General features: G+C 44.5%; 1 protein-coding gene across 1 annotated transcript in view; it reads right to left on the reverse strand.

The window, feature by feature from the left end:
- macf1a (microtubule actin crosslinking factor 1a) overlaps positions 1-21,071 on the reverse strand; it is a 192,321-nt gene that overhangs the window by 14,770 nt on the left and 156,480 nt on the right. Inside the window, 35 exon segments of the mRNA XM_020618510.1 lie at positions 155-309; positions 401-563; positions 763-911; positions 1,054-1,165; positions 1,305-1,493; positions 1,638-1,910; positions 2,041-2,235; positions 2,365-2,524; positions 2,646-2,815; positions 2,897-3,016; positions 3,122-3,328; positions 3,431-3,586; positions 3,666-3,848; positions 4,421-4,549; positions 5,103-5,300; positions 5,542-5,697; positions 5,920-6,093; positions 6,385-6,486; positions 6,680-6,781; positions 6,936-7,058; positions 7,195-7,421; positions 7,937-8,091; positions 8,093-8,157; positions 8,999-9,007; positions 9,921-10,124; positions 10,233-10,451; positions 10,595-10,822; positions 10,934-11,140; positions 11,765-11,991; positions 12,623-12,707; positions 13,180-13,506; positions 13,904-14,063; positions 14,963-15,129; positions 16,166-16,336; positions 17,814-17,975. Of these exon segments, the coding sequence (XP_020474166.1) occupies positions 155-309; positions 401-563; positions 763-911; positions 1,054-1,165; positions 1,305-1,493; positions 1,638-1,910; positions 2,041-2,235; positions 2,365-2,524; positions 2,646-2,815; positions 2,897-3,016; positions 3,122-3,328; positions 3,431-3,586; positions 3,666-3,848; positions 4,421-4,549; positions 5,103-5,300; positions 5,542-5,697; positions 5,920-6,093; positions 6,385-6,486; positions 6,680-6,781; positions 6,936-7,058; positions 7,195-7,421; positions 7,937-8,091; positions 8,093-8,157; positions 8,999-9,007; positions 9,921-10,124; positions 10,233-10,451; positions 10,595-10,822; positions 10,934-11,140; positions 11,765-11,991; positions 12,623-12,707; positions 13,180-13,506; positions 13,904-14,063; positions 14,963-15,129; positions 16,166-16,336; positions 17,814-17,975 (5,829 nt within the window).

A 21,071-nucleotide genomic window follows, 5' to 3' on the forward strand; every position in this document is an offset into this window, starting at 1 on the left:
CACATAACATATCGGCAAACAAACCACGACTGAGTGTTCACTGTCCAATAAACCCGAGGCCCCCGAACTGCACTGTTTATATCATCATAATACCATCTTTACCTGTTTGTGCGTGGGATTTGTACCTATTCTTTTTCCATCAGGCTTTTCTTACCTCGTCCTCTATTTTATCTGCATCGGTGGTTGGTCTGTAAGCATCCTTGTTGGGATGCAGAGCAGCGACAAACTCATAGTAGTCAATGTAACCGTCTCCATCTCTGTCGAAGATGTCTGCCACCGCAGTCATCTCCAGTTTACTGGTGGGAAACTCTGCACAGAAAGGCAACAGGATTTCACCAATCATCTAGTGACCCCCGACCAAATAAACAGTCGTTCAAACACGTCAACACCCATAACCTACTTGATGCCAGGATGCCATCAATGAACTCCTGCCGCGTGATCTTTCCATCTTGGTCTTTGTCAATGCGCCTGAAGAAGTCCATGACGCGAGACTTCTTGTGGTTCATCCAGCGCATGTACTTCTTCCTCCACACATCAAAGTCAAAGTTGGCAAACTCTCTGAGCTGAAAGTTGATAACGTATGTTAGATTTCACGTCACATCCAAAACGTAGAGGCCAAAGGTCTGAACATTAAACTAACAGAACTCTTGTAAATGTCAGAAACTGAGTTTTGATTAGACAAGAATTTAACTTAAATGTATGCTTTGACAATAATTTTAGCAGAATTCTGCTCCGTTTAAAATGTACAAACATGAAGACTACCTCCTCCAGCCTGTCCAGAGCATCGTTGAGTTTGCGCTGGCGGTCGAGAGCCAGCAGCCAAACCTGCTGCCACCTGGCGCAGAGCTGGTTGAGTCGTGGGTTTCCTCCAGAAACCTGCATGGTCGCCTGCTGCTGCTGCTGGTGTTTACCTGTAGAGGATGCACAAAAATAGTGCCCTCTTTCTGTAAATGTAATAGTATGAGTAACCCGTACATTTGTAGCACATGTCATTATCAAGGAGAGAGACAAAATAATATTTGTTCACTAAAAGTTAAACATAGGCTGACGTACGAGCTCCTCTCCTCTCAGCCAGGCTGCTGGGAGCCTCAGCTGGCTTCCTTTTGTAGGGCTTCGTCACTTTGTCAACATCCGGCTGTTTCCTCGTCATCTCCTCCATAAACATCTAAAAACAACAAATGCACTCTGTGAGTAACACAACTGCCAATGAAAAGTACAAACAGTTTGGTTTAATTCCATCTGGAGATGCATTAAAATACTGTGTTTAGCGGCCCACAAACAACAGCGCAGCCAGAACTGCGCACCTGGTGCTCGGTGATGAGTGATTTGAGTTGTGTGATGTCCTGAGGAAGTGGCTCTGTGTCTCTTTGGACCAAAGTGGTCTCAGCCCACTGTAGCCATGACAACAGCTCCTCCAGCAGGTTAGCATTGTTGAGCACCTCAGTCAGAGCCGTCTCCAGCCGCTGTTCGTGCTGTTTCGCCCATGTCAGCACCTGCACAGGAAAGGTGTTGCTGTGTAAAACTGGACTGGGGATTGCTATGAACTAAAATGAATCTATCATGGGCAGAAAGAACAATCTAATGAAGGGAAACCAGACCAACAGCTTTGATTCTACACCTCAGTCCTACTGCCTCACCTCCTCGAAACGCGCCCTGATGATGGTGATCCAGTGTTTGATGGTGGTGATGGAGTCAGGGTGACACACAGTCAGGATGGCCTCCCCCATACCAGCAGCCTTGTTGACATCCACCCTCTTTTCCTCCACTGTGCCCATGAAGTCACGATGTGTGTGCAGCAGCACCTGCAGAGTCTCCGCCTCTTCGGGGAGGACGCCGCGGAAACGAAGTGTCTGCTCCGCCTCCGAGAGCCACTCCAGAATCACCTGCACTGCTGTACGAAACTCCTCCGCCTGTCGGAGAACAGATGTTGGAAAGATGAAAGGCAAACATTTTTAAAAATGTCCTGTGGTTACATGGTTTAATCTAAGGAAATGAAAGAAGTGTTAAACTTGAAATCAGCAGTGCAGCTTCTTCGCTGACCTGTTTGAGCGCCTGCTGGAGGCGGGTCTGTTTGGTGACTGACAGGGCGCACACTGTATCCCAGCGGTTGCTGAGCTCCTGAAGCTGAACTTTGACCCATGCCGTGTCATCGCGGCCGGTCTCCATCAGATCTCGAGCTGAACGCTTCAGAGCCTGAACGTTGCCTGTTCTCTTACCCAGCTCTTTTTGGAAGGCCTGTAAGGTTTCATCATTAGGCTGTGTTATGAAGGCAGCACACTGCAGGTACCAACAGACTCAGAACTTTTTTGTGCTTATTATCCTCTTATACAGAATTAACAAGTCAGTTCAGTTTAGTGTGCACACCTTGTGTGAGTCCATGAGGTTGGACACCAGATCCAGGTCTCCATGGACGGGCTGATCCTCAGCCAGCTGTGGCTCAACTCGGTACAACCAGTCAACAAGGGCCTGGAGAGCTTCTGCAAACTGGCCTGAAAACAGCAGAGCTTCCTCCAGCTTGTGTTGTCTAGATGAGGCAAGAAAACAACAGCTGTTAATGATCATACTTTATTTTTCATATGACAATTCAGACCTGTAATGGCCTGCTGGATAAACCGGTTTCTGTTCCACTCCGTCATCCTCTTTACCTCTCCACACTCTTGCCACAGACGGTGTCCCACTTGTCACGAACTTCTCCTACCAGGTGATCCAGTTTCTGGGTGTCTGCAGGCAGCTGAGCCTTGTCCCTCATGGCCTTACCAGACCTCACTGTAGTGTCATAAACTGGCTGCTTTGATCCCAGCGCTTTCTGAAACTCCTGTAGATGAAAATACAACAAGAGAGAAATTTAGAAACAGTGAAATCATGAAAATATTCATGATATATTCTCCTACTGTACCTTGTGCTTGGCCAGTTGTACTTTGATCTTGTCTGGTTCGTTGGAGATCTCCAGCTCTGAGTCCAGTCGTTTCTCTGCTTCTTCTAGCCAGTCAGTCAGCTTCCTCCAGGCCTCATGGAACTAAAAAAAATAGTGAAACAGATTAAAGGTTTGATATTATAATACACAAAGTCATACAAACAAACTTATGTGTATTCAGCGTTAGCGTAACTATCTGTTCTGCACCTGTTTGGCTCGTTTGCGGGCCTCATCGAGGTGTCGGCCTCGGTCCAGGGATCTCTGGACCAGCTTGTCCCAGCGAGCCTGGACGCTGAGCAGCAGGTTCTTAATGAGAACAACGTCCTGCTTCAGACTGGCAAAGCGAAGCTGAGAACCAGCTTTCTCCAGGGCAAGGACCTGCTCCCTGTGGGTGTTCACCTCATTCACAAACACCTGAACAAACACAGGTGCAGAACAAGTTAGGAGAAGTGATAATCTCAGTACAATAACGTGTTAAATTATCAAAGACAACCAGACATTTAATTTGGTGTCTACCTTGTGCTCGTCAATCTGGAAGAGAACGGTGTCCAGGATGAGGCTTGGGGGCTGGGCCATGTTCAGGGTCTGCTCAGCCTGAGTCAGCCAGTTGATGGTGTCCTGCAGAGAAGTCTGGAAACCTGTTGCCAAGGCAACAGCCTCTTCCAGCTTTGCCTGCCAAGCAGAGGTCAAAGTCACTAACAAAGCAGCAACAGAACATTAGCAGAGCAGGACAAACCTCCCACTTCCTTACCCTGCGGTCGTCCATCTTGGCGTTGAGGCTGGCCCACTTGTTCTGAAGCATGGCCAGGTTCTGCTGCGTCTGCGTGGTGCCGGGTCCCGCTTCCTCTCCTCCCCGAGCCACCAGCGTGGACTCTCCCTGGTCCAGTAGGTGGTGGTACTGGTCTGCTCGCTGAGAGAGCTGAGCCTGCAGCTCCTGGAGACACAGAAGAACAAGTGTGAAATGATACTTTGCTTAAAAACAGAGCGTTGTGTTTCACTGGTTGGTTTAGAACGGAAGCTATGAAGGTTTCATAGTCACCATATGCCAAGTGTCTCTCTGTACAAACAGGCACTATGTGGAAGTTAATACCCTGAGCATTTCTCAAAACCTTGCTAGCAACAACTTTTATGCACTCTTAAAACCTGTTATTGAAATGACAACAATACCTGTTGCTGTCCTAACACCGAATCAGTTACTCACTGTAGGCACATTTACACAGGATTTGTTTGTGATTTATGATGGTGAACCATTCCAATAAACACATCTACACCATCTACTGTTTTTTTCCACCAACTAATTTTTTTGGCAACGGAGAAATTTTGTTGCCAGATGGCCAAAATAATGTGCAGCCGTGTTAATGAGCTGAATGTTAAAATGCTCTTCTCCTTGCATTAAGTTCTTATTAGTGTTAAGAGGCCACACCTATAAATTCTCTCATTCTAGGCTCCAGGTTCTGTATTGTGCACGATACTCTGGGTATAAATGTGTATGTGACTCCCTGTTACCATGTGTTGCTGTAGCTGCTCCCTGGCAGTTTCGGGGAGACCGCCTGTTGGTTTGGCAGCAGACAGCTGGCTCTCAGTCCTCCTCAGCCACTGGAGAAACTCCTCCAACTCACCATGGAAACCTTCAGCCTATAGGAGGAGCCCATGAGGGAGGAGGGCAAAGGCATCAGCTAATTATATTAACAGAAATATTACTTTATAGTTTTGATACTAGTGTAATATACTGTTGCTGTTAGTACTATTTTTAATCATAATGCTACTAGTGATATAGCAACACTGCCACCATTACTGCAACCATGGCTGCTAATAAACTTAATACTTTTAAAAGTATAATGTTCATAATAAAGGTATATCAACTATAATAACTGTATAATCACAGAAACTACTACAAGTTTTTTACTAAACTGTCACCAGAATGTATCACATGACAACTGGACAAACTCCATTTGCTGCTAAATGGACCTTCTTCTGGTGACACTGTTTTGGCAACTACTGCTTCCAAGGCCAAGAATAAAATTTTAATGTCAATTCACAGGTTTTATGTCCAGGAAAGAAGAGTAAAGTCAAAACTCTGTGTGAAAAACTGTGTGAAATGTTTACAACAGTTTGTTTCTTTGCTTCCCTATTCTGAAGACCGGGTTGTTATTTTAATTCAACAGGGTACAGTTTTTCTGTACAGTACCTGGTGGAGGGCGGCCTCCAGTAGTTTCTGTCGCTCCTGGGTCTTGAGCAATAGACTCTCCCAGCTCTGGTTGAGCTGATCCAGATGATCCCTCAGGTGGCTGGCCTCGTCGCCAGGAGAGGACTCCAGCAGCTCAGTGGCAGCACTGTTCACAGTCTCCACGGTGGCGTGATGGGACAGCACATCATTACGCAAAACCTGGCAAAAGAAGTTAATTACAATGAACTGGTGAGATGGAATGGTGAGATGCAGACAGCAGTACACAGGAGGCCAACATTTATGATGTATGGCTCTCCAAAAAGAACAAAAGAAAGATTCATATGCACCAAAAAAGCCTCAAGCCAAAAACATGTTCATTTACAATATCAACCTGCCTAGGAAGAATGAGAAATAAGGAACAAAGATGACAAATCTAAGTTTGTACTGAATGCAAACGTACGTGGTGTTTAGCCAGCTCGATTTCGATGGCCTTGGGGTCAGAGCTAACAGGTCGCTGTGTGTCCAGGGTGGTGTGTGTGTGGTTCAGCCAGGCCTGAAGCTCAGACAGGGCATGCTGGAACTGACCCAGAGCCAGCAGGGCAGCCTCCAGCTTGTGCTGTGGTGGAGCAGAGTTCAGGCTTAAAAATAGGAACTCAAATATTTGGACTGTTTTGAGGAGCAGCCTCAGAATCCTACAGCATACCAACAAAGACCAACATCATCAACTTCCCAAGGGAAACAGTGAAGAACAAGGTTAGTCACAGAATAATACCATTAGAATGGTTGACGCTTCAGTATGTTACTCAGGGACAACTGTGCCAAACTGTGGTTTTATTACCTGTCTCTGGGTGATTTTATCCCCCAGGTTGTCCCAGAGGTGTCGGAGCTCAGTCAGCGGTTCCTTGATCATATCTCTATCTGTCTGGTCTGATACTTTCTTTAAGAGCAGCTCCCCCTGGTGGCACAGCTTCTCCATGTCAATCTGCTGCTGGTAAACCTCCACCTTGTACTGCTGCTCAGCGTGAATGGAAGGATGAGAGGAGGAGTGTGGTAAAGAAAACAGACACATCTTACTACTTCTTGTGCCAAATAACCCCGTCGTTTCCAAAATATAGTTTGATTTAAAAATATTTTACAGCGAATCTTGCAACACTAACTCACCACCTCAGATATTTCACAACCTCAAAAAGTGCTAACAGTAATAGGATATTTTTCATTCTAGACTGAAAAATGTTTGTGTAAAATGTGCTCATGAGCGGCCAATTAGACACTGAAGAGCAAAAAATACAACTCTCATGCCAACCTTGAGCTCTTCAATCTGCTGTTTGACAGTTCCCAGGTCAGTTCCCACTGCTGACATTTCACAGAGTTTGATCACTGCGTTGTCCAGATAGTCAAACATGGACTGCAAATAAATAAAAATAAAAAATAAAAAAAATCAGGAGCTGCACCAGCAGGTTTTAAAATGAGCTCAACCGACATTGCTTAGAAAAGAGAATGTAAATCTAATAGTGTCAACATGTCAACATCTGGAGCCACAAAAAATGTTATCAGTCAACTTGACCTAAAGAAAAAGAAGCAGTTAACTATATACAGACCTGCAGCGCATCCTGATACTGCACAGAGGCCGTCATTGCCTCCTCCAGTCTCTCCATCCTTTCTCTCCAGGTTCGGTTCAAGCCCTCCCAGGCAACGTTCATCTGAGAGGACAAACAGGAAGACAGAGGTATTACTGGTCAACATGTAGTGGTGCTCTACAAATCAAAATTATTTTCTCACTTCAGATACAGATTATGCCCCTCTGCACTTCTATCTAATTCACTTTAGACCCCTGACATGTTATTGATTTCTCACCTCATCAATGGTCTTCTTGACCTCAGGTTTCTCCGTTTCTCCACAGGCAAAGATGAGGTCAGCCCCGAGGGTTCTGACAAACTCCAGCTCCTCTCTCAAGCCGTCCGTCTCTGCCTTAATGGCCTAATACAGGAACAGAGGGACATCACAATGGGTCATTTAGGATAAAAAAAAAACTGCACTGCTATTTATCTGCTCCCTCTGTGTTGTTCACCATGATGCAACAGCTATCTGGATATGTAATGTGAAATCAATGCACCTCAGCAGCCTCAATCTGTTGCTTGATGAGCGAGGGGTCCACACCAGGGTCCTCCAGCTCTCTCACAATATCCTGGGAGTCTCGGAGCGTGCTCATTAGCGCTGCCACGTCGGCCCAGAACTTCCCAGCCAGGTCTAGAACGTCATTCAGTTTCCCTTCCCTGTCCTCCGCCCGCTGCCGGATCTCATCCCACAGAGAACGAAGGCGCAGGAGGCGGGAACGAACGGCTGGAGGAGAGAGAGAGAGCAAAGTCTGGTTTTAAATTGATCAGTAAAAACAGCTAGTGAGATCACACAAGGGAATGCTTCGTGGTCATTCTTTAGCAGGGTAGATCATTTTAACAAGAGTGATAATGTTTTCTTTGTTGAATCTGCCATCTAGCATCCAGTCCTGGTTAGTGAAGCTGTTCATCAGTCCACTCCCAGTAATGCTGCACAGTGGACCATTCATTGTCAAGTCCTTTGTGGGGTAGTTTAACAAAGACGTGTGTGTTTTGTTTCATAATGTGGTGGCTTTGGAGGAAATACGCAGAACCATAACACAAGGACACTGCTGTCCTTTTTACATTTACCTCTCCCTGAACTTCTTATTTTATTTGGTCTAATGTTTTTTTTCTTCAGTATGTCCTGAATATCAGTCTGTATAGAGTCGGATACACCCACACACAACTTAATAATCCCTTTGTCTCATTTTGTTAATATCTAAATGTTATCTGGCCGTCATTCACATCCCAGCGACTCACCCTGAGCGGCAGGATCATCGTGAGCAGCTCGTCCGATGAGCTCCTCTCCTCGGGCACAGAGGGCGGAGAAGCTGGGCAGCAGTTTGTCCAGCTCCAGCCCCTGGGCTCGGTGCTCCGCGAGCTGCTCCCTGATCTTCTCCCCCTCTGCTGCCACGGGCCAGCCGCAGCCGCTGCACCGCCCCCTCCAGGGTCTCCAACAGGGGGTCCATCTTGTCATGAAACTAAGGATGAAGGTGGAAAAAATGTTATGAGGAGGAGGAGAGAGTGTGCTGAGGTTGGGTTTTTGATATCTTAGTGACATTTGATGCAGTCTGCCATCTGTGGCAGACTGCATCAAATGTTAGGCTTTTAAAAATAACAGATTCCAGTAATAAGCAAAATTTCCAATTAAAAAGCTGATAGGTTTTTATGTGATATCTCAGGACTTCAACATGCCATCCAGATTGTGCAACTCTGACAAAGGTGGATCTGCCACAGAGGAGGGGGCTATTAACACAGCCGAATCCACTCTAAAGGACTCAGGACACATATTGGACAAGAGAGCACAAATGGCACAATTTGTGCTGAGTTACTTTTTTACATCTAAGGGAAATTAAACTGTGTGATCACTACATAACACACAAATCCCATCTAGTCACAAGGGAAATAATTTTGTGATACAAAGGGCAAAGCCTAGTTGTGAATCAAGCCCAGATGTAGACTAAAACCAGTATTACTGGAAATGTCTCAGTTTACAGTCCTACAGAAAAGGCACAGTTCCTAACAGATCTAGTTCAGTCATGTGGTCACTCAGGCTGGGCAGACATGACTGGAATCAGTGTTTAGATCAATACAATCATGGCTGAATCCAACATGATGAAGTCAAGTGAAAGCAGTAATACATTTTTTACAATCCAATTTAGAAAAATTAAAACGTGTTTGTCTGGTGAGATTAGGGCTTCATTAGTAACTGACTGATACAAGGTCAGTACATTAGCAGAGTCAAATCTCGTTAGTCGACCACATTGTGCGGCGTAACCACAACCTGAGTGCCTGTTTGCTGATGTCAGTCAGCGGTCTTACCTCTAAAAGCTGGGTGATTGCAGTGAGCAGTGACCATGGAGAAAGTGGTGGTGGTGGTGGTGGTGGGGCAACACATACAGCACATCCACAGTGAACAAGGGATGGGGTGGAAGAGGGAACGGGTTGCAACGGTGAGGGGTGGTGAACACGATTAGATTGAAGTTAAAGGATGAGGGAGGAGAGACAAGGAGGTGGTTGGTTTAGGGTGGAGTGAGGGACAAGAAGTGCAGGTGGAGGAAAAGAAGGAGCAATGCACAGATTGATTTAAAGAGGACGGAGGGTGGAGAAACAATACAATGAGTTAAATCAGAGACGTGCATACTGTACAAAAATTCGGGCAATCCTGACGCCTGTCATATCAGTGATTCGATGCTTCAGAGTTACAAAATGAAGATTAAGGAAAAAAAAAAAACTAGCACAAAAAAAAAAGACATGACGTGATAAGTTAAGAGTTTGGATGACAGATTTTGTTACAGGTCATTTTTTCCTGAACAACAGTTTCTTGTGAAACAAGACTGAACAGTGCTATATGTCTCTTTCTGATATAAAAAGTTAAAACTAAAATACACAAAGAAATTAGCTCACAAAACGACAAATGACAGTGAAACTAAACCAAACTTGTGGTACTGCACAACAAATATTTAATGAAGAGCAAACAGAGAAAAACACTGACATAAACCTCATGCTGTTTAGTAATCACATCATTCTCACAGCTACAAACAGGCCTGGGGACAAACATCTTTTACAAATAATTTTTCTGCACTGAGAAGCAAATGGATTTAATTTGGTCAATTTATAAACAAAATGTAATTTAAGTCTGGAGCTGCAAACAGACTAAATAATAGGATTGATTAGACCCAGGTCTGCAGTTATCACAGAGCTTCTGAAACCGAGCAGAAAAACAGCGCCCACTGTGACGTACCTGTGCAGACTGGGAAACCGCCTCGTCCAACGCAGTAGCACGACCTTTCACCTCCCCTTTGATGGCCAGGTAGCGTCTCTCAGCCTCAGTGTAGCGCTGCGTCACCTTCGCCCCCTCCTGGAGGCTGAGCTCGGCCAACTGGGGTCCAATCTTCAGCAGCTTGTCAATGTGGGGCTTGTGCTCTGCGATCGACTCCCTGAGCAGCTGGAGAGGAAAGTCAGAAAGTGGAAATGAAGCAGACATTCTAGTTGGTGACCACAATGAGAGGAAACCTAAAACAGAAAAGTGCCACAGAGATGATAATACTCTTACCCTCATCTGGTCTTGTTGTAGTCGGAGAGTGTCTGTGTCTATGGCTGGTGGCGGCAGCTGGGTGATGAGAGTTTCAGTCTCGCCCAGCCACGGCTCAAGTTCCTCACAGGTTTCCCAGAACCGAGCCACCAGAACCTGAGCCTGCTCCAGAGCTGAGAACCGCTCACTGTGGCTCTGACTCACTGCATCGTATCGAGCGCTCAGAGAGTCTGTCTTTATCTGGAGAAGTTCAAGAAGACATTCATACACTTTCTACAGATGACAAGCAGTGTGTTCCTGCACATTCATACACGTTCTACAGATGACAAGCAGTGTGTTCCTCACTTTCCTTTTAATTCTCCCATTATCCATAAGTAACTCACCATCAGTGCATCCTTCTGGGCATCACTGCAAGCTTCCAGGATGTCGTCTCTGGTGCCGAGGAGCTGATCCACAGCGTCTCTGTGTCGAATGATGTCGATGTTGAAAGCCCTCTGCACCTGCAGCTGGGCCACGGTCACATCCGGCTCCAGGCTCAGAGGCCCCAGAGACGTCAACTTACGCTCTGTCTCCCCCACCCAGGCCAGCTCCGCATCCACTGCCTCCTCATACTGAAGGAAGGAGATAATGTTCATATTCAGTAAACATATTCAGTACAGACAAACAGACAAATTTAATGCAGGTTTAAAATAACCACGTGGGTTTACACAAGCTCGCAGCACCTGTTGTGACCTCTGGATGGCGGCCTGTACCAGCTGCACGCGCTGGGTGATGGTTTCTTCAGCCTGGCGATAACGCTGGTTGGCATCGGCAACCAGACGGTCCAGGCCTTCACGGGCTCGCCACGGCACCAGATCCAGCAGTGCGCTGCCCACCTCATTTACTGTGTCCAGCACCAGTCGCTTCTCTGCTGATACTTTCTTCAGCTCCTGCAACAGTGAAAGTGAAGGATTACTTTAAGAAGCAAAAGCTAAAATCAGTGGAAAACATGTTTAAATAGACATTTTAAATACAACTTCACACTGTATATTAATACGCAATTTAACTGACTAAATGGCGTCAGATGTGTCTCAGTTTTCTGTGGCGGCTGAGGTTGCTTTACTTTTCAAGTGTGGAAGCCTGAAAGCACATTTAATGGTAAATGCTGAAAATGTCATTATGGGGTGAAAAAAGTGGAGGCAAAAAGAAATTAAATTGCAATGATCCTTTCAATAGCTTTTACACACTGTTCCCAGAAATCAGTGTTTCTATGGTAACTCAGCCGTGATACTAGGCTAAAAATGTCATCACAAACACAGGTTGATGTGAAATTTAGGTGCTCTTCTCAAACAACTCAGACAGCATGTACCTTTTTATATTGAAAGAAAAACATATTTAAAATATGCAAAATGTGGATGAGCAGCGAAGCACAGTAGCTTCCATATTACAGAACCAGTTTTGAACTGTTTTTAAACAAAAGAGGTATTTAAGGGTTGCATCCGAGCACCAAAGAAACAACTGTAACCATCTCCCTCTTGCACATGCACACACGTTTCCCATTTTACCCCACCCACCTTCTGTCTCTCCTGGTAGGCAGGCGCTGCATCCGGCTCCACCCTGTTAAGCTCTGCCTCCACGCCGTCCAGCCACTGGTTGAGGTCATCATGCGCGCTGGCGAATCGTGTGGCGAGCTGCAGGGCCTGCTCCAGGGTGCGGAGGGCTTTGCTGCTACCAGCTGTCATCTCAGCATAGCGAGACTTGATGCCATCCAGCTTCTCCTGGATGAGGAGAACCTCCTCACCTGCAGGAGGATACGTGTCAATTTGAACAAGCACAGACAGGGAAAGTCCTGATATTTTGATGATCCTTATGATGCCTGTAAATAAAGACGCTTATTTCTACTTCTTGAATTTACTCTTTCGATTTAAGTGTGTTTTGCCAAAAGATCAAGAAGGTCAAACTTAACCAGAGTCTTACATTATTTCATAAAACCCGTACAACACATACTCATTCTGTAAAATCTGACAGTAGTGTGCTGACAGCTCAGCACGGCTCTTAACACCACAACATTTGTCTAACCCTCTAAATATGACAGTACACAAACAGAGGGTATTTAAGGGTTAGACCAACAATCAACTCTAATAGTGCTACAGGGAGCGTGGCTAATATCATGATGTGCGACGCACACCAGATGCCACAGCTTGGTTCACCACTGGTATAAAAATGTGTGGTTTGGATGTGAATCTAAAACAGTGTTTCCGTCTAATGCGTTTCTCTCACTGAGCCTGGTCTTTCTGTGTCTGTGTAGAGACACCGAGGCCTTCAGACAACAAAAGGCTGATTGATTAAAGACAGTGTTTAACAACTTTTTTATTAAGGGTATTAAAAACGTGGGTTAATAAACATAGAGAAGTTTAAGAGCATGAGATCACCTGTGGTCTGTTTGAGTAAAGCTTGTCCATTCTTGATGGCCTGGTCCACCGTCTTCTTCCTGCTCAAGATTTCTTCATTTAGAGACTGAGGGAGGAGAGAGAGTTAACATAAAACATAAAATAAAAACATTTTTTCATTGTGCCTCGACACCCCAAACTCTCAAATTGGGTCGAAATAATAAAACTGCACCAGTTTTTCAAATGTGTTCTTTAGAGCCATAATACATGAGCACATATTAGTAGTGCAGAATCTCTGTGAGCGGTTCGTCTATATACGGCGGTCCCAGCAGACAGTTTCTCCAATTTAATACAGAAAACTTGTGCTGAGTTTTCAGTGCTTGAATCAGGACATCAGTACATTCTGCAATAAACGAAGTCAAACCTGGATTTATTTGTGGTTTGTCAAGCTGATCTAACTATTGTCATTTAATGCCTATGAGGCAAAAAAAAGTGTATGACTACAATATTTATATACTATATGCTTTTTTTGTTGTACGGCTCTCGCAAACAACAGTTCTCATGAGCACTTTATTGGCATTCAGGCGATGAGGTCGTACCAGAGTGTGTTTGTGCTGCTCGGTCAGCAGCTGAGGCTGGTAGCTCTGGACGGAGACCTGAGCCAGTCTCTGAGCCACCTCTGCCAGCCAGTTCAGCACCTCAACCTCCTCCTCCCCAAACAGCTGAGCGTTTGCCAGCGCCTGCTCCAGCAGAGCCGCCCGCCTGGAGCACCAGTCGGCGAGCTCCGAGTGACCCGACCTCACCGTCCCCACACGCTCACTTAACCAACTGCGATCAGCTGCACAGCTGAGTGGGGTCAGAGATTGGCCAAGGGACTCGAGGTGCTCAACCTCTGGTTCTCGTGAGGACACATTCTCTTGGAGCGCCTGGGAAGTACGTGAGGGTTTTTGTTTGATTGTGGGTGTGTGTGTGTGTGTGTGTGTGTGTGTGAGATGGGAAGGTGAAGGAAGTGAGGAAAGAACAACAGAAAAACAGATGATGACAAAATAAGCATAAAAATGACAAATCAAACAGGAAATCATAAACACCAATCATGACTGCGTGAAGTAACTTAAAGTAACAAAACTTAAAAAAAAAAAACTTGATGAACAAAGCAAGAATTGAATTTGTGAGATGAGCTGGGTTGTAAATTCAAGCTTGTGGTTCTTATGCTTTTTGTTTCTCTCAGCATCTTTTCACTAGGTTAGTTACACTGAACTATAATAAAATCCAAGTTAGTATCCATTAGGACGCGGTCTCTGTAACCATGGGGCCAAACGGTACCTTGTGCTTGATGATCTGCTGGGTGATCTTGGCCGTCTGGGTTCCCATGGGCTCAGCGGAGCTCAGGCGTCTCTCGGTGGTGCTCAGCCATTCGCCCAGCGGCTCCAGGGCCTCGTGGAACTGAAGAGCCAAAACCCGCAGCTCTTCCAGCTGCCGCTGCCTGAGAGCCGAGGGGAGGGGGTTTTATTGGTATTTTATTGCTTTCACATATTAATTTTTCATGCTTCATTGCTTGACTTGGACTTTATTTTGTCATACACCTATCAACCTTTTTTTAATAAACACTTCATAAAATTTTTATACTATTAAATTTGAAATGCTTTCCATAAAGAGATCAACAGAAAATGGATTATTAAGTGTTGGAGGTAGAAAAAGGGAGGTTTTGTAAAGTGGTGAGAAACCTTTTTGTGTGACTTTGTGTGTTCATATTTCTGTTCAAACACTAGACAAAGTTAATAAATCCCATAAACGTGACTGACAACTTCACACCGTGCCTTACAGTAAGATCTCTGGCATGAACTTATATTATGACAGTATGTTGTCACGATCAGACGTCACTGAGATAGGAAGCCTCATCACCCCATATTTGTTAGGGTGTTTTCCCCAAAAGAAACCCTACATTCCCTGGTGAACCTTAGGGCCTCTGAAATCATCGGTAGGCCACAGAAACCAGTAGTAATGATACTGTCCTTTCTTTAATTACAGCAGTGTTGAACTGAGTCACCTAGAGACGAAACAAGAAAACGAGAAGTAACCACAAGACAAATACTTGAGGCACACCACTGACTTCTTTCCCAAACCAAGAAAAATCTAACTTCTTGTTTTCTAGATAATTTGCCGTATACATAAAATGAACTGATTGATACTATTTCTGAAGTGTTAAGAATCACAGAGATACGCTAACTGGAATCCCAAAAAAGTCAGAGGCATCTACACGTGCTGAGTTCCACAGTTTCTCAGTGAGCAGGGAGGTCAGAGATTAAACTGAAGACCATGAGGCGAGTGGATCAGAGTGGATCATTGGCTGACACACCACCATGTATTGCAGAGAAGACCTACCTGGCGCTGGCCTTGTCCAGCAGGTCAGTCCATCTCTCTGCCAGACCCCGGAGCTGAGTCTGGATCTTGTCTCGGTCCTGGGTGTCGGCTGTGGCTGCGATCCTCTCGCCCTCAACACTGATCATCTCCACTGTTGGCCGGCGGTCATCTAACAACCTCTGGAGCAGCTGGAGGAAGAGAAATACACAGTTACTGGTTGAATTTGTACATAGGAGTGCCCTTTAGTGTACTCCTGTAAACTGAGATGTAGTCCTAATATTTAGACTAACACAATAACAAAATCTCAAACTGCTGCTTTAAAAACAGACCATTAATTTAAATTTACATTTGTGAAGCTAGTTAAAAGCATGAGACCACAGGATGCACTTAGAATAGTTGACTGAGTGTACACTAACTCAATTTGACAGAAATAATTGGTTTTCTGTTAACATGTTCCATAATCAATGCAAACTGAAAAACCGATGATGCTTGCAAAAGGGAAGACTGTTTACACCAGTGAAAATAACTACGTCTCTGAAACTGCAGAAGAAAACTTGTTTGGTTCAACACCTAGAATCCACTTCTCCTCACTTTACTTTGTTGTTTTAGCCCAGCGGTGACACCACTCTCCGTCACAGATGTAAACACATGTGACTGAGTGCTGGCTGAGACTACAGCGCTCTTATGTGCACAAAAACAGGAAGTGTATGCTGGATAAAAAGGGAAAAGCGTGTCACTGTGTGTATCTGAAAACAATACAAGTCCACCTTGCGTGTGTGTCTGTTTGTATGCAAGGCAGACGGATGGTTGACTGTGTGTGTGTTTGTCATTCAAATATTTATTGTTTGCAGTTTAAAGACATGGAGGACATCTGAATGTCAATAACATGTCAATGAACCTGTCTGATAAGCAACAGAATTGTTTTTTATAATGATAATCTAGAATTGAGGAAATTCAGATTCACTCTAATTTACAGACAGAAGCTGGCAGGACACTTCAAAGAGAGAGGAGCAGCATGCGCTCAGTGGTGATCATTACTTCAAATCCCCATAATGGAAAATGTGAGCAGATACTCCTCATGAAAATGTCCTCTTGATGAGCCGAAGACAGATAATCAACACTGCTTTAATAGTTACATCTCTCTGTTCTGTACCAATAATGTTTCATTTGTTTCTTTTATCTAAAAAGAATAATTTATTTGCTGCACCCTTCTTCATTTCGCACCTTTTGTTCCTGGATCTGAGCTTTGACAACACGGTACTCGGCAGAGGGAGGCTTCTGATTGGCCACCAGCTCCTCTGTGTCATTCAGCCAGCTTAGCAGCGGCTCCAGGGCATCCTGGAATTTCCCACAGTGCAACAGGGCCTCCTGTAGCTGGGCAATCCGCTCTGCCACCTGAGGACATGAGAGACGTCTGTGAGCAGGGAAGCAGTGTTAAAGTAAATGTTATTTAGGTCTACACACACACAACAGATTTCACAAAAATGAATCAAATGGGCAGTTCAGTCCCCTGCATTATGTGTATTTTATTGACCTGATAAAAACCTTTCATCTAATATCTCAAAACATGACACTAGGTTGTTACAAGTCTTTGCGCCAATAAATGTATTGAGTAATGATTGTCACTGTGCAAAATAGAAGCAGAAATAGCAATCCTCCACATTTATGGCAAACACATGTTTGACCTTTCTTGGATACAGGCCAACTTTAGGTAGGTAGGTAGGCTTATTGGTCCCACAGTGGGGAAGTTCCAGTGTTCCAGCAGCAGTAAAGGACAAAACAACATGACACCATAAGAATAAACACCCCACACATATCTTGATGATGTATGCAACTTTCTTACTGCTTGTTTTGATTTAGAAAAAAAGTGGTAGAGAAAATAATAGAGAGATCATATCTGTTAATGGTAAATGACTGAAACTGACATATATCTCCTACATATGTCAGATTGTGCCTTAAGCTGTGTTTACACTATCAAAACCTAACAAGCACTGTACTTCCCTTAACCATCACCAAGCGTAGCCTCTGGGGTTGACACAGACCGACCTGCTTTGTTTTTCCACTGTATTATCTCTGTCGGTCTCTGTTTAGAGGGGGGAGGGGCTGCTCCTCTCTCGCGTATGCAGTCAACTGTGTGTTTATACATAGTGCTTTTAATACTTATGCTTGAGGTGTGAAGATGTGAACATTTAACCAATCACCGGCGGCTGCGCTGCATGCACCCACCCCTTCCCGGTACTTTATTTAAATACTACCCCCTGAGAGGTGCTGAAATTTAGCTCCCTCCAAAGCGGGTGCGTCATAGTGAAATCGAATGCAGAACCTGTGACAAGCGTTACTCAGCACGATATGTTTTGGTAGGCTCCTATAATAAGAAAAAAAAAAAAAACCTTTTGTAGCCCAAATTGCACACTAAAGCTTTGGTTTGAAGTTTGAGTTTAGAAATGTACAGTAAATGTGGGGTGTTAAAAATAAAAAAAGTCTTCTGTACTTTCCCAAAAAAGTCAGACTACCCTGCCCCAGGCATAAACTGAAGAACATGTAAGCCAACCTCTCCATATTAAACGATGTTTGTACAGTTCCTAAAAGCAGTGTCTGAGGGTCATATGTCATGACACAAAAAAAACAACAGAGGCGCTGCTGAGGGTTCAGGCTTTTGATTTCATCACCAGCAGCAGCATCACTTAGGCTAATGCTGTCACAGACCTGGCTGCCAGCTGAACACAACTCCGGCATATGAACTGTTGTTTCCGGACACTTCTACCAGATGACTGACATAAAACCAAAAGCTCGAAACTGGCAGGAAGTATAATAACACCGCTCTTATGTTTTATATATGAGTGGACCTCCAGGTTTCACACACGAGTCGTACCCGCTTGTTTAGTGAGTTCCATCCGAGGTTGGTTGTTTCCAGGTCGTGCTCCAGTGCCTGGGTGTCAGTGTGTTTGGCGGCACTCTGGATCAGACCTTGACCCACTGCGTTGACGTGCTGCAGCTTCGGTTGAATGCTGTCCACCTGCTCTCTCTCTACAGCCTGGGAGAAGAGAAGAGAGGGATGTCAGTGGATCGTTAATGAATGAATAAAAAAGAAAAGAGTACAACTACGCATGTGGACAACATGCCAGTTTAAGTTGCTTATTTGAAACCACAGTTTATGAGTATAGCAGTCTGTGGTCAAAAATACACAATGCATTCAATCTACATGATGACAAATGGAGCTGTCCCACATTATGTGCCCACATATAAGAAACAAGTGAGCATAAGGAGATGAAAGACAGAAAGAGGGATGTGCAGAGAGGAGAGAAGACAGAAAGGAAACCGGAGAAACGAGGGTGGAGGTAGGAGGAAAAAAAGAGGAGGAGGGGGTGGGGGATTACAGGGATTAGAGAGTTCGACGAAAGAGGGGCTGACTGGAAAAGGCTGAGTCGACAACACACCCACACACACGGTAGGGTACAATAAGACACTTGCATAGGTGCGCACAACTTTCACTTACACATACCCACATTTACACAAAAGCAGACACAGACTAACACATTTATAGCAAATGCATGCACAACTTCACCTGTCTGGCCACATTAGTCACACACATGTCACAGTGGAGGGCTGGAGCCATCTTGTGATGACAACAGAGGCAGCCACCCGACCCTAAAGACAACCAGACCTGACTAACTCTGTGCCATGATTGCATCCAAACATCAAGCTCTGGTCCATTGCCCCAGTTGAGTCGTTGGGTACAGTAGAATTTAGAGGACTGAAGTAAGTGCAGCATTATATTTATCTGTATTTCACTCAAAAGATTATTATACAACCATACAAATCATCATTCCACAATGTAACTAGCATCAGGTACATCCTTTTCATTTGGTTGTCTCCAGGACAAAATAACATCTAACCGGGTCTGTGGCAGAGTCACAGGGGGGGGCTGCTGCCCTAGAAACGTCCTGACATTCAGAGTAGGCCCACAGAGGGAGAATTAGTTGGTGGTCTGTGATGATGTGGCAGCAAAACCCCAATGGCCAGACAAAGAAACATACAAATAACCCGACACACACATACGGTACACCTCACACACCAGATTTTGGTAAATCCATGACCTGGAGGAAAATACTGTAGCTGGTGTGATAATAGGGAGCGGAGAAAGTGAGACAAGAGGCAAAATGTGAAAATGAAGGTTTAGCGTGGCCTGGGGGAGAATAAAGCTGTAACAGTTGTAATCCAAAGTGGAAGCATCCAAAAATAAACAGCTCTTTCACCTAAAATTTAAAGATGTATTTGTGTTACATCACAACAGTGACACTGTCCTCCTCCATCCTTCATTATACCTCTCAGACAACATCCAATAAACAGCCAGCTAACAGATCAGAGGTGGATCTGAAAGGAGACCTTTGGACACAAACTGAATCAGTGTTCAATTTCACCACAAAAATGATGCAAAATCTAAATATTAGCGGGATCAGTGTGCATATCTCAGAAGTAAAATATTTAGGTTATATTTAGGTACAGAATGTGAAATGTGTGAGTTAACACTGACTTTGTCAAAGTGCTAATTCTCAGATGGTTTCGGATTAATTCACCATGCTTGTACAAACAAAGTCTAAAAGAAGGATTTAAATTGTTTTCAAATCTGAGGGCTTTTCTTCCATCAGAGCACATTTGTCTTTAAAAGCTTTCAGATTTGGATTTATGACGTGTTGAGGATGTTTACAGACCTACAAACAGGGCTGCAGACGGGCTGAAGTGGCTGAGCTGGAACGTTTCTCTGAGTCTCTGCACTGGGTCATAATCAAAGGCTTTACAGGTTTCTGCTCATCTGGTTTAAATATGGCATCAAACTACAGGTTCTCCATGCCAAGGCTTTGCGCGTTTGTGTGTGTGTGTGTGTGTGTGGTGCAAAAGGGTAAATGTGGACAATGTGTTTGAAAAGAAGTGTTGTGCAGGTATGAATCCTTGTGCACAATTAAATATGAATGAGCAGTTTGTGTGTGTTCCTGTCAGTCTGAGCAGCTGTGCTGTGGTGACGGGCGTCATAGCTGCTTGGAACAGGAAGTCTGTCGGCCAGAACAACAATGACTGTAGCCATGACCCACTCCACCCTATGGCTTATCCTGGTGTGTGTGTTTGTGTGAGTGATAGAGGGGAACTGAAAAGGGAAAAAACAGGGCAAGTACAGCCATTCATCATCTAAACACACATCGGGATGTGTTATAGGTTGTGTGTGCTCATATTTGTGCCCATCGTTCCTCTTTAGTCAATATCTTTGTGAGTTTTCTCTTTCTGTCCGAGCCACCCGCTCCATCTTTCGCTCGCCACCTCACAGTGGTTGAATCCACGAAACCAGAGCTCTGGAAAACGTCCCGCATACTTGTCATTCTTTGCTACCTCGGTCAGCAACACACACACTCTCTCTCTCTCTTAACTGAGCTAACTTAATCACCACCATACTTGTCATCCCTCTCCCTGCTCCTCCTCTTCCTCCATCATGTCATCACTTATCCCTCTACCTCTCTTCTGTCCTTCTGCTCCCCCTAACCACAGCTGCCTTCTCTTCTTTCTCATCCCTCCCTTCTTTCTCCTCATCTCTCCATCTGGACCACAAGCCCACACTGGCTTTCTTAGTCCAGCCGCAGTTCAGTTTGCACAGACAATGAAAAATGGATTGACATTTTCTCATTTGCCATAATTCATGCCTAAATAAATAGATTAAAAAAAACCCAGGCTGCCAGTTAGTTCTGGCAAAAGCCTGACAATTGTTTTTCATTCTGACAGCTCATAGGGTTGATACTTTTACAATTTTATAAAAACATTTACAGAACAAATCCAAAAGTGAGTGACAGCAAAGACAGAGATAGAAATGGAGAATGTAGCTGGTAGATGGAAACATCTGCTTTAAGTGAAGATGAAGAAATCAACAAAACATCCATCTTATCCAAAACCTTTAGTGCATTTGATTTGTCGCCTTGTGGCTTCATTTATCCTGGTATTTCTTGTAGTGATTGAAGAGCATGTGACACATTTAATAGTCCTGTTGGTTGAGTTTCTGTTTTGCTTTTATTGCTTGTATAAATCAGTAAACTAAAACTACTAACACTTGCTTTGAATTTACAGCTGTCAATTGACACAAAAAATG

Source organism: Monopterus albus, unplaced genomic scaffold, assembly GCF_001952655.1.
Source record: "Monopterus albus unplaced genomic scaffold, M_albus_1.0 scaffold206.1, whole genome shotgun sequence".
In the NCBI taxonomy this organism is placed as follows: domain Eukaryota; kingdom Metazoa; phylum Chordata; class Actinopteri; order Synbranchiformes; family Synbranchidae; genus Monopterus; species Monopterus albus.